Source organism: Leptonychotes weddellii, chromosome 6, assembly GCF_054177405.1.
Source record: "Leptonychotes weddellii isolate Sample4059 chromosome 6, ASM5417740v2, whole genome shotgun sequence".
Classification (NCBI taxonomy): domain Eukaryota; kingdom Metazoa; phylum Chordata; class Mammalia; order Carnivora; family Phocidae; genus Leptonychotes; species Leptonychotes weddellii.
Genome location: NC_138374.1, coordinates 66,599,708 through 66,611,155, shown reverse-complemented (window position 1 = coordinate 66,611,155; position 11,448 = coordinate 66,599,708). Strand labels below are relative to the sequence as shown.

General features: G+C 39.4%; 1 protein-coding gene across 8 annotated transcripts in view; it reads left to right on the top strand.

The window, feature by feature from the left end:
* The first annotated feature begins 1,575 nt into the window (after window positions 1-1,575).
* Window positions 1,576-11,448, top strand: part of HEATR1 (HEAT repeat containing 1) — a 47,806-nt gene continuing 37,933 nt past the window's right edge. For 3 of the 8 annotated variants that reach the window (XM_031033503.2, XM_006738268.3, XM_081824323.1), the window contains exons 1-11: window positions 1,576-1,662; window positions 1,964-2,137; window positions 2,917-3,133; window positions 5,067-5,208; window positions 6,060-6,161; window positions 6,781-6,921; window positions 7,691-7,902; window positions 8,052-8,185; window positions 9,381-9,483; window positions 10,419-10,529; window positions 10,930-11,047. In XM_031033503.2, the coding sequence (XP_030889363.2) occupies window positions 1,996-2,137; window positions 2,917-3,133; window positions 5,067-5,208; window positions 6,060-6,161; window positions 6,781-6,921; window positions 7,691-7,902; window positions 8,052-8,185; window positions 9,381-9,483; window positions 10,419-10,529; window positions 10,930-11,047 (1,422 nt within the window). In that variant the 5' untranslated portion in view covers window positions 1,576-1,662; window positions 1,964-1,995. Of the gene's footprint in view, window positions 1,663-1,963; window positions 2,138-2,916; window positions 3,134-5,066; window positions 5,209-6,059; window positions 6,162-6,780; window positions 6,922-7,690; window positions 7,903-8,051; window positions 8,186-9,380; window positions 9,484-10,418; window positions 10,530-10,929; window positions 11,048-11,448 lie in introns of those variants that run through there. The other 5 variants (XM_081824320.1, XM_081824321.1, XM_081824322.1 and 2 more) reach the window with 5 other exon arrangements.

Here is an 11,448-nt window from a genome sequence, read left to right as displayed (position 1 = left end):
AACGCCGTCCTTTCCTACGAGAGACCCACCCCAGCTGGAGCTGGACTCCAGCACTTTAAGAGATCCGTTTGTGTGGGTAAAGCAGATACCACCAGAACTTAAAAAATCCTGTTATTCTCTTAAGGCAATTAACACCACATGAAAAAGGAGATTAATAACTATCTGTAGGAATAACTGAAGAGATTTTTCGGTTGTTCCGAATGCTGTTAAAGTAAAACAAGAACAAAAGACTGTGTTAATAAAAAGTGGAGAATATGCATTGACTATAGAAGCAGAGAGCCTTCAAATTTGTAACTGTTTCCAACAATCTTCAGGGAAGAGGGATATTGAAAGACTAACACCCTGGTAGGGCGCCTGGGTGGCTCAGTTGGTTAAGCGACTGCCTTCGGCTCAGGTCATGATCCTGGAGTCCCGGGATCGAGTCCCGCATCGGGCTCCCTGCTCGGCAGGGGGTCTGCTTCTCCCTCTGACCCTCTCCCCCCTCGTGCTCTCTGTCTCTCATTCTCTCTCTCAAATACATAAATAAAATCTTTAAAAAAAAAAAAAAAAGAAAGAAAGACTAACACCCTGGTACTGAAAAGTTCCATCTCTTGAGAGAAATGAATGCATCCAGAAAAGGTATAGGATATCCATTCACTCCTGTGCCCTGTATAGCTTCTTGGAGAGAAGCTCCCAATTATAGCACATATCACACTGCTTTGGAAACAGACGGTGGTATATCCATATGGAACACTCTTCAGCAACATCAATCTTTAATGATGCCAAGACCCAGCTGTTGCCTGGGGCCTGGAGTGGGAGTGGGTATCACAGCACAAGGGCAAGAGGGAACTTTTAGGGGTGATGGAAACTCTGTGTCTTGACTGGGGAGATAAGTTACATCCTCATTTGTTAAAACTCGTAGAACTGTTGAACTGAGTTGGTTAATTCGGTTTGTAAGTTGTATCTCAACAGGGTTAACTTTAAAAGAAGAAAATATTCAGTATGTGCTCTCTAGGAATGCGAAAGTGGTGACAAGAAGGTCCCCAAGCTCCAGGGCAGTGGTACCCAGGATTTACAGAGCAGCTCACACTGCGCGATCAGCAGCTCATCTCATGAAATCCTCCGCCTTTCCCCACTTTATAAAGAAGGTAACAAACTCACAGAGATGAAATAATTCGGTGAAGCTCACACAGCGCAGGGGCGCTAGCGCCGAGGTTTGAGCCCAGCCAACGTGATCTCACATCTCACATTTTTTTAACCCCTGGCGAATCTGCTGCTACATAGTAAAAGCTTGGATAAATGTAGGTCTAATAAATGGTTCCAGTTACAGATCCTTAATGCTCACAAAAGGCTCGCCCTGAGACTGAACCCTTCAGGCGCAAACCGCTCTGTGCCGACGGGTAGCCCCCAGCGTGGGAGCCCAACGGAACCCAGAGCCAGAGCCAGAGCCAGAGCCGGAAGTCTGGCACGGCGAAGGGGTGGGACTTCAATGCAGGGAGGTGGAGTCATCTTATCGCGTTTCTGACAAGCTTGTACCTCTTCCCTTGCCGTAGTGCCTGAAACCGGAAGCTCTCTTGAAGCGTGCTATGAATTTTCCGGGCGAGAGCCGGCGGCTTGGGTAGCATGTGGGAACTGCTGTGAAGACTTGTTACTCTGTACGCGCCTCCCGAAGTCAAGTTCCCGGTGAGCAGGAGCGGTAGGGGAGTAGACGATATAAGAAGGGAGGGTGAGGTGTCCGCGGGTTTTCGAGTGTCGCGGAGTCAGGGCTGAAGAAAGCCGTGGTGCGCGGCCCCAGGAGCTTTAATTAGTTAACGCTGTTGCTGTGGTGTCGGCACCCTGGAGTCCGTGAGTCACGGGGCAGCCGGTTGTGTGTCCGGGACAGCGCTGAGCGCGAGGAAAGTTACTTACATGGGAGGCATTAGGGGCTTGTAGTTAAGTCACTTGGTAGTTTCCTGGAGACTTCACAGTGGTTTTGTTTTCCTAGCCTGTGTTTTTAGGAATCCGCCGGCGTGAGAGATGACATCCTTAGCCCAGCAACTCCAACGACTCGCCCTCCCTCAGAGTGACCGCAGTTTGTTATCGAGAGATGAAGTTGCTTCTTTGTTGTTTGACCCCAAGGAAGCGGCCACCATCGACAGGGACACGGCCTTTGCCATTGGTGAGCTATCCGTTAACTAAGAAAAGCTCTGAGGCATTTGTTTTGTGGATGTTGCTGTATCGTTTTCTCTTCTGACCCTCCCTCTTTCTTAGCAGTTTCTAACTTGTTGACTTATGTTGTTCAGGGATAGAGAATAACAAATAATCATGTGCTCGATGCTTGAAACGTGTGTAGGTAGCGGTATCTGAATTTCACAGATGAAGAAACAAGGTTAGGGAGGTTAGGGAGGTCAACGAATGGGTGGGTAGAGCGAAGAACAGCTCAAAAAAGGCTGGAGGCAGTGACTGCGATGCAGGAGTCCTCCTAATCCCTAGGAGGACTGGCCTAGTTACTGAAAGGGTGTTGTTTTTTTTTTTTTTTAAAGATTTTATTTATTTATTTGACAGAGAGAGAGATAGCCACAGAGGGAACACAAGCAGGGGGAGTGGGAGAGGGAGAAGCAGGCCTCCCGCTGAGCAGGGAGCCCAATGCGGGGCTCGATCCCAGGACCCCGGGATCATGACCTGAGCCGAAGGCAGATGCTTAACCATCTGAGCCACCCAGGCGCCCCGTGTTTGTTTGTTTTTAAAGGAATGGCATCTGCCTAGCAGAACTTTATGTTCCAGTGAGGGAGATAGGACTTATTTTTTATATTGAAAACTAGAAATCTGTATTTGGGACTGTATTACGATTATACCTGCTAAAAGAATACAGAGATTTGGGGGGTAAGTAAAACTATAAAAGAGGGGTGAGATGAGTTTGCTTGCAAAGAATTGTTAAATCAGCTGGCCTTTTCCTAGGATGCACTGGCCTGGAAGAGCTGCTGGGGATCGACCCTTCCTTTGAGCAGTTTGAAGCACCGTTGTTCAGCCAGCTAGCAAAAACATTGGAGCGCAGCGTTCAGACCAAAGCAGTGAACAAGCAGCTGGATGAAAACATTTCATTATTCCTTATTCACTTGTCTCCTTACTTCCTACTGAAGCCAGCACAGAAGTGTCTGGAGTGGTTGATTCACAGGTAGCAAATGAAATTACAGAAATAATTATGGGCTAATAGATTTGATCTTTAAAAAAAAAAAAAATAAGTAATGAGAACACTTAAACCAATTTAAAGCTGAGAAATTAGGTATATTAAGAGATTAACACCATGTCTTTTGGGTGAGATAAGCATGTCCCCCTGTTAAACTCACTTTTGTTGATAGTGAGAACTAGAACTCCTAGAGATCTTGAGTTTATAGGCCAACTTCAGGGGCGCCTGGGTGGCTCAGTTGGTTGAGCGTCTGCCTTCAGCTCGGGTCATGATCCCAGGGTCCTGGGATTGAGCCCCACATCAGGCTCCCTGTTCCACGGGGAGCCTGCTTCTCTCTCTCCCTCTGCCTGCCACTCTGCCTGCTTGTGCTCTCTCTCTTTTAAAAAAAATAGGCCAACTTCATTAGTTCTAAGGAGCTCATGTTACTTTGCTGTTACAAATTGTTACTGCATATTTGGAGCAAAGGGTATTCTTAAACTTCTTTCTTGCCGAAATAACAAAACCAATGTTTTGGGAAGAGGCAAATAGTATCCTCTAAAATACTGTAACTTAAGAAAAACAATAATAGCTAATGCGTATTGAACATTTTTGTGCCAGCTTCTGTGGTAAGCACTTTGCATGCACTCAGTGCTTACAGCATTCCTATGGGAAGATAGTTGTATTCTCCCCATTTTACAGTATACAAAACTGAGGCATAGTTAAGTTACCTGAGTCACACAACTAGTAAGCTGAGGTACAAGATGGTTTCCAAGGTTTGATCTTTTATCCTCTTTGGAAATTGCCTTAGTAGGTATACTCAGTTTATATTCTCACTTATGCCATCACATCACAGCTTACACAGTTTTGTTTATTTTGCCATGTGTTAATATGTTTCAAAAGTAGAAGGACCTGCATGTCATTAATTAGAGACATGGGGATAAAGTGATTCCCTTCTGGAAAAAAGTGAGTCATTGAGAAAACATCAGTTTAACTTGGGTCTCCTGATTATCAGAACATTAGAGTCATCAGACAAAAAAAAAAATCCGTAATATTTCCCTTTTTCTTCTAGCTTTTAAACCCCCCCCCCATAGTTGATTAGTGTAAGGAGTACTTTTTGTATTCATGTAATTTTAAATTCAATACAAGATGAGTAGGCCGCCCTTGGTTATTGTTTTAAAATAAAGGTGTATGCAAAGTTTGAGGCATGTTGTCCTGCCTGAGGTAGAGGGAAGCTTCATGGAGAAAGTAGCATCTTGGCTAGTAAGTTTAGAGTTTAGACAGACATGAGGGATCACTTCACTGGGAGAATTAGGAAAAGCATTCTGAAAAAGGAGATATTTGAGCTAGGTCTTCAAAGCTAGAAAGGATTTAATGTATCTGATGTAATTAATGAACCTCTTATTATGGTAGAGGAGCCAATACAAAGTTTTGTGAAGTTCAGGGACAAATTATAAATGGTTGTACTTTAACAGTTTTTTAATTCAGAGAAAGTAATGTGACTTTCTTTTTCATTAGTCTTCTGGTTTTAGAATTCTGATAATTAGGGAAGCTGAGGAAGCTGTGGAAGGTGAACTTTAGAGCATGAAGAGGAGCCGAGCTTTGCTGCCTAGTTGACCGGTGGCTTTTCTGTTGGTTTGACTGCAGTGATCGTACAGTTTTATTAATTTAATAATAGGTTTAAAAAAAAAAAAGCTGAAAGTGAATGGCGTGTCAATTTTGATACTGAAAAATACTAAACAATACTACTGCATAAGAGTTGACCAAATCTTGCAAGATAGAGACTTACATTTAATGCTCTTTATCTTATTTATAATTTTGTGCTTGTTTTCACTGATATTTACTCTGAGTAGTTTTAGCTCATTGACATACAATTTGGACATGTAAGGAAATATGTGCTCATAGGTTTTGTGTCAGTTTGAATTATTTGCTTTTCTCCCCCCAGGTTCCATATCCATCTTTATAATCAAGATAGCCTCATTGCTTGTGTTCTACCGTACCATGAGACAAGAATATTTGTACGGGTTATACAGCTCCTAAAAATTAATAACCCAAAGCACAAATGGTTTTGGTTGTCACCAGTTAAGGTATGATTGTTGAATGACACGTATTTTACTGAATATTGAGCATGGCAGTTCAGGTTAGGAGGAGGACAAATGGGGACAAAAGTAGACTAACAGACTGTAGGACCATGGAAAGAGTTAACTTTATGCATGATGATAGTGAGGTCAGTGGTCAGAATTAGTAAAAAGAAAGGAAGTACAGTTTAAGAGTTTGAGTGTAAAGCACATTAAAGGGTGTTTAAGAAGAGAAAGCCAAGCATGATAAAGCTTATCAAATTACTCCCTCTGCTAATAACATCAGGACCATTTTTTTTTTTCCCTACTCTACACACAGACACTGATGCTCTCTAGACACACTTGTTTCAGGTATGCAAACTCCACTCACCTATTGAAGTTCATTTCAGATTCTCTTTTCTTTGATTTATTCAGTATTTATTGAGCACCCAGTACATGCCATGCATGATGTTAAGTGGTGAGAATAGCAGTATAAATTTTCTGTGTTCCTAGTCTATTTCTATTACTAGTGTTATTGTAAAGCAGAGACAGCCTATCACGTTGGCTGAAAAACCCAATCTATTAGAGTTATTAAGAATCTGGACAATCCAGATTTAGGTAAATACATAATCAAAATGCAAAACATGATAAGTAGGCAGTATTCACTGAGTGCCTGCACCCTTGCTGCTGACCTCTTGGATTTCTAAACTTAGCACAATTTTATATGTTAATCTCATATTTACCACAAGCTGTATGGAGAGACTGTATTTTGTATTTATGAACTGCACCAGTACGAAGCTGTTACTGTGGAAGGTACTTTAAAAAATAATAATCGTTGATGGATGTCCGTAATGATAGTTGGTTCTTTCTGTCTATAACAGCAACATGGAGTGCCCTTAGCTAGGGGAACTTTGATTACCCACTGCTACAAAGATCTCGGATTCATGGATTTCATTTGTAGTCTGGTGACAAAATCTGTGAAGGTGAGTAATACCGTGTTTCTTGACTCTATAATTCCATTAAAAGATTGCTTGCTTAGAATGAAGAAAGCCCGCTAAGGCATTTCCTAATTACTGTCCTTTCAAGAACTTCCTTTTAAGTGACCTACTGTTCCGGAGCGTGAGCAGTTTGATGAGTCTTTCATCACTAAAGGTGTTTTCCTACAAAGATGAATTATTCTGTTTCTTGCCAAATTCTGTTTTTAGTGACTGTTAAAGAGATGATCGAAAAATGTCACGATTGTTCATTCTTGTCATACTTAACTGAACCGTTGCGTTTGTGTATTTAATGTTGTATATGGTAAAAATGAAAATGTCAGCCTGAAGTAGTTGAGGAGAGCTATAAATATTCTTATACTTTTATCTAATTGGGCTTTCACTTTTTTTTTTTTAATGTTTTATTTATTTATTCATGAAAGAGAGAGAGAGAGAGGCAGAGGCAGAGGGAGAAGCAGGCTCCCCGCCCAGCAGGGAGCCCGATGCGGTACTCGATCCCAGAACCCTGGGATCATGACCTGAGCCGAAGGCAGACGCTTAACCATCTGAGCCACCCAGGCGCCCCTGGGCTTTCACTTTTATATGTGCTTTGTGTTTTTTGTTCTAGATTTTTGCTGAGTATCCTGGGAGTTCAGCTCAGTTGAGGGTGCTCTTAACATTTTATGCTTCTACCATGGTGTCTACTCTAGTGACTGCTGAGGATAAATTGGATAATATAATTGCCAAGCTGTTTCCATACATCCACAAGGTTGGTCCTGCTCATATGTTAAGTAGTTTATTTTATACTTGAAAGAATTTCCTGGCTTTTAAAAAATTTCACTTAGACATAAATATTTGAAAAATTGAAGACCTATTTCAGATGGTCAGTAAGATTTAATTTTCTGGTAAAGAAAAATATGACTTCTTTTGTCTTAAAAACTTAACTGAAGTGGGATCTTAATTAGGGTTCCTTAAGAATTAATGTTGGCTATTTGGCCCTGCCGCTGTCTTCCAGATCTGTTTTCTTAGCAGTCATGTTGACTCACCGGAAAAGGAAGGGATTAGAAAATCTCAAGGCATAGGCTCTTTTATTCTTTTTACAGTGACTTGCGCTTGTCAGTGTTTCTTCTTCCCAAGTGCCTTGTTGCCTGTCACCCTTCCAGATTCCTCATGGATTTACTGCTTTCACTTCTGGTGTCCCAAAGTTATTATCTTTAATCACACACTGTTTTGTTTCTGAAGTCTCCTTTACACTGGTGGGTGTTTGCCTTTAGAAGAAGAGCCCGTTGGCCACTGTTTGCATAAATAGTGGATATTTGAGTTGGGAGACCTTCTGAAATCTCTCCTGTGATCCAGGAGACTTATCTCTGTGTGCTCAGGAAAAGGTCAATTTCTGAGGAGTGATTGACTCTCAGTGTGTGTTAGGTAGTAGTAATCTCTAATTTATGGCATTTTCAATTTGAAAGGTAAAGTGACATTTTAAGTAGAATTCAGTGGTATAGTTTATCATTTTTCCTTATATCTTAAAAAATATTTAGGGATTGAAATCATCTTTACCAGATTACAGAGCTGCAACGTATATGATAATATGTCAGATATCTGTGAAAGTGACAATGGAAGATACCTTCGTTAATTCGTTGGCTTCACAGATCATCAAAACGCTGACCAAAATTCCCTCTTTGATCAAGGATGGATTAGGTTGCTTGATAGTGCTCATGCAGAGACAGAAGCCAGAGAGCCTTGGGAAAAAGTATGTACAATTGAATTGAGAAATGATAGTAATTAAAGGAGAATGAAGTTATTTTGAATAATTCTTTTCAAAGATAAATTTTATACTTTTTTTTTAATTGCCATATATTATGTGATTTTTAAAGTTAACATGTACTTATTTCTTCAAAGGCCATTTCCTCACTTGTGTAATGTTCCTGATCTTATTACAATACTTCATGGGATTTCTGAAATATATGACATCAGTCCTCTTCTGCGTTACATGCTTCCCCATCTGGTTGTCTCCATTGTTAATCATGTTACAGGTATGTGGTTTTACATTTTATGTTGAGAAACTTAGTGTTTAAGATCTGATTCTCTTAAAATAGGAATCACACTGTTGTTAATATCTTTAAGATATTTAAAGTTTCTGCTATATAATTGTTTTTGTGTAACTTATTCTTACGTGAAAAACATTTGGGGTGGGGAGTAGGTTGGTTGAAGGGAGATTCTTGTTCAATGAATGATATACTCAGAATTCTGGGTTTTTTTGTTTTGTTTTTTTAACATGTGTTCCTAAACAATCCCTATGTGAAAAAGTTTATGGAATTATTTTAAAATGATTAATATATGTTGCCAAGTAAAACTTTCCCTTCTCATTTAGATATTTAATGAACTTCAGTGACTCGTTTATAATAAATATTCAGTTGCCAAAAAAGTTTTTCTCCTTTGAGTCATTGACCATAGACCAAGAAAATCTCATACATAAAAATCTAAATTTTTAAAAAGCCATAAAAAAGGTAATTAAAAGTGATTATTCCCATTATATGCTTTTTATCCTTCAATAAATACAGAAAGACAAGAAGAAATGCTTGGTCCTATTGCCACTTAGGCTGAGAAGGATATACTAAGGAAGACATCTCTAAATTATGTCAGTCTATTGAAAATTAGGTTTGCTTAACCACATCTTGGTTTACATATGTGTTTCAGAAACATGACTAGCATGTATAAAAGTGTATTTTTCCTAATTTGATGGTGATGAGTAATGTGGTCCCAGTTTTTGAAGGCAGGGCCAGCATCTGGTTCATAATACATATATCGTCAATCTGGAATAGAAGATGACAGCTCTTGGTTCAGGAAGGCATATTGAGATGATGGTTGAGCCTGTTTTCAGAGCTAGTTTATTAAGACCTAGGCTTGGGTCCCAACTTCAGCCACTTCTAATATGACCTGGAATGACTATTTTTTGGACTTCTGTTTTAATAAGCTAGGCATGAAAAACTTGTTAAAAATAAAGAGAATTTCAGGTAAAGCATAAGTGAGGGTAATGTATACAAAAATGTTGTAAAAATATATAAATGGCTAAATAGGTAAAATACACTTTTATAAACAGGTAAAAAGCTGGTTATGGATGGATATGGTTTAAAGTTACTCCTATAGAAGGGTTTTCTGCTGTAAATAAATTTAATAATGTAAGTGCAAAAAACTTTCCCCAATTTTAATTTATGTTGTATCCTAAAGGAGAAGAAACTGAAGGGATAGATGGCCAAATCTACAGGAGACATTTAGAAGCCATACTTACAAATATATCACTGAAGGACAACTTAGACCGTTTGTTGGCTAGGTAAGGTATTATTTCTGACATGCTTTTGGTTTATATTTTTGTGGTTTTGTATACTTTTTAGAATTGGCTAGCAGTTTTCCAGTATGTCTGTATGATGTACTTCTTGATTTGTCGGTATCATTTCACTAATTATAAGTACTTAGTGCAATATTTGTGGCAATAGAAGGAAAAAGTAATTTCTCTTTAGTGCTTATGTATGATCATGGAAAGTTAATAGTTAAGCTAAATTTGGGTAATAGCTACATGTAACTAACTAGTGGCTGTTTAGAGTTTCTTATTAATAAGTGATCAAAATGCCTGAAACGATACCTCACAGTTGGCATTTAGTAAATACCAATTAGAAACTTAATACTGAGGGTTGGTGTGAAATAAAGGTTATTTCTTCCTTTTCTGTAAAGATAGTTCAGTTTCCCATTTTCTTTGTTTACTTAAAGGGCAACTTGATAGAAGTGCAAAGAATGTAGGCGTTGCAGTCAGACATGGGCTTGAATCCTGCCTCTCTCATTTCCAGGAGAGTAGAGTAGTAAATTCTGAAGGTCAGACTGCCTGGATCTGGTTTTGCTGTTGGGTGACATTGGCCTGTCTGCTGGTGTGTGTCATTCATGCCCCTTGCTCACAGAGTTGGCTTGTGAATTAAATGAGAGTATACGCGGGAGGTACTGTGGAGAGTGCGGGCCCCGGGATCAAACTGGGGGTTGAAAACCTGCTCTACCTCTTACGGCACAGTAGGACTCGCTAAGTGTTGGCTCTGGTGGTTCTCCTTTGATCTCAGGCAAATTACAAGAATTCTTAGCCCCAGTTTTTATATATGTAAAGTAAGAATGACTTCTACCTTGTGGAAGTGTGGCAGATAATATTTCTAAAGCATCTAGAACATAATGGGTACTCAGTAAATAGTAGCTCTCATGCCTGGTGATACTTGTTTTGTTTTGCAGCCTTCTTTTTGAAGAGTATACTTCATATAGTTCACAGGAAGAAATCGATCCTGATAAAGTATCTTTGCTTAACGAACAGTTTCTTCCACTTATCAGACTTCTAGAAAGCAAGTAAGTTGTGTGTTTTTGCCCATCTCTAATGTGTGCCTCTTGATTTATAAAAAGAAGATTCACAGGTCACGTCATAATAAAGTGACTGAATTGTAAAGAGGCTGTCCTTCCCCCCCCCCCCCGCCCTTAAGGAAGACAGGTGGGGGATTTAGGTATATTTGAAATATGACTTTCATATAGGGAATAGTGGCTGTGTGGAGACTGTAGAGAGTATAATTTTTTTTATAGAGAGACATTGTTGCAGTAGTCATAGTAACTTGATTAACATTATTTGGTTTTATGTATACCATTTATTAAAATTGTAAGTCTTAGTAATTTTTTATGTTTTTCTTTAATATGTGTATGGTGCGTGTGGTCAATAACTTCACTAAGAATAATTAACTCACGAATTTCTTCCCAGATATCCCAGAACATTAGATGTTGTACTAGAGGAACGCTTAAAAGAAATTACAGATCTAAAAAAACAAGAACTTTTTCATCAGTTTATCTCTCTTTCTACAAGTGGAGGAAAGTATCAGGTAAGTTTTTCTTCAGAGAAATTACTACAATTATGGGTATATTTGTGTGGTTCTTTGAAGAGGTCTGGAAGGAAATTTGCTACTTCATGTCTTTCTATGGAAAGTTTAATGGACAGGTGAGATTTGATACAGTTTACCTAGTTCCCTGACGTAAGGCTGTGAGGCAGGGGTTGAATCATTAGAAAAAGGCACAGTAGTTTAACTGAATGGGATATATATTTCAGGAAGAGTATTATTTGGAAATGTTAACAAATGGTCATTAGCAATCACTAAAAGATGGCTTCACTTAGTTTCCAGCATGTCCTTATTTTTCTCCCATATCTGCACTTTCCAGTGCAGTACCCACTAGCTACATGTGGCTATTTAAGTCATTGATTAGAAAGAGGTAGGTGTGGGCGCCT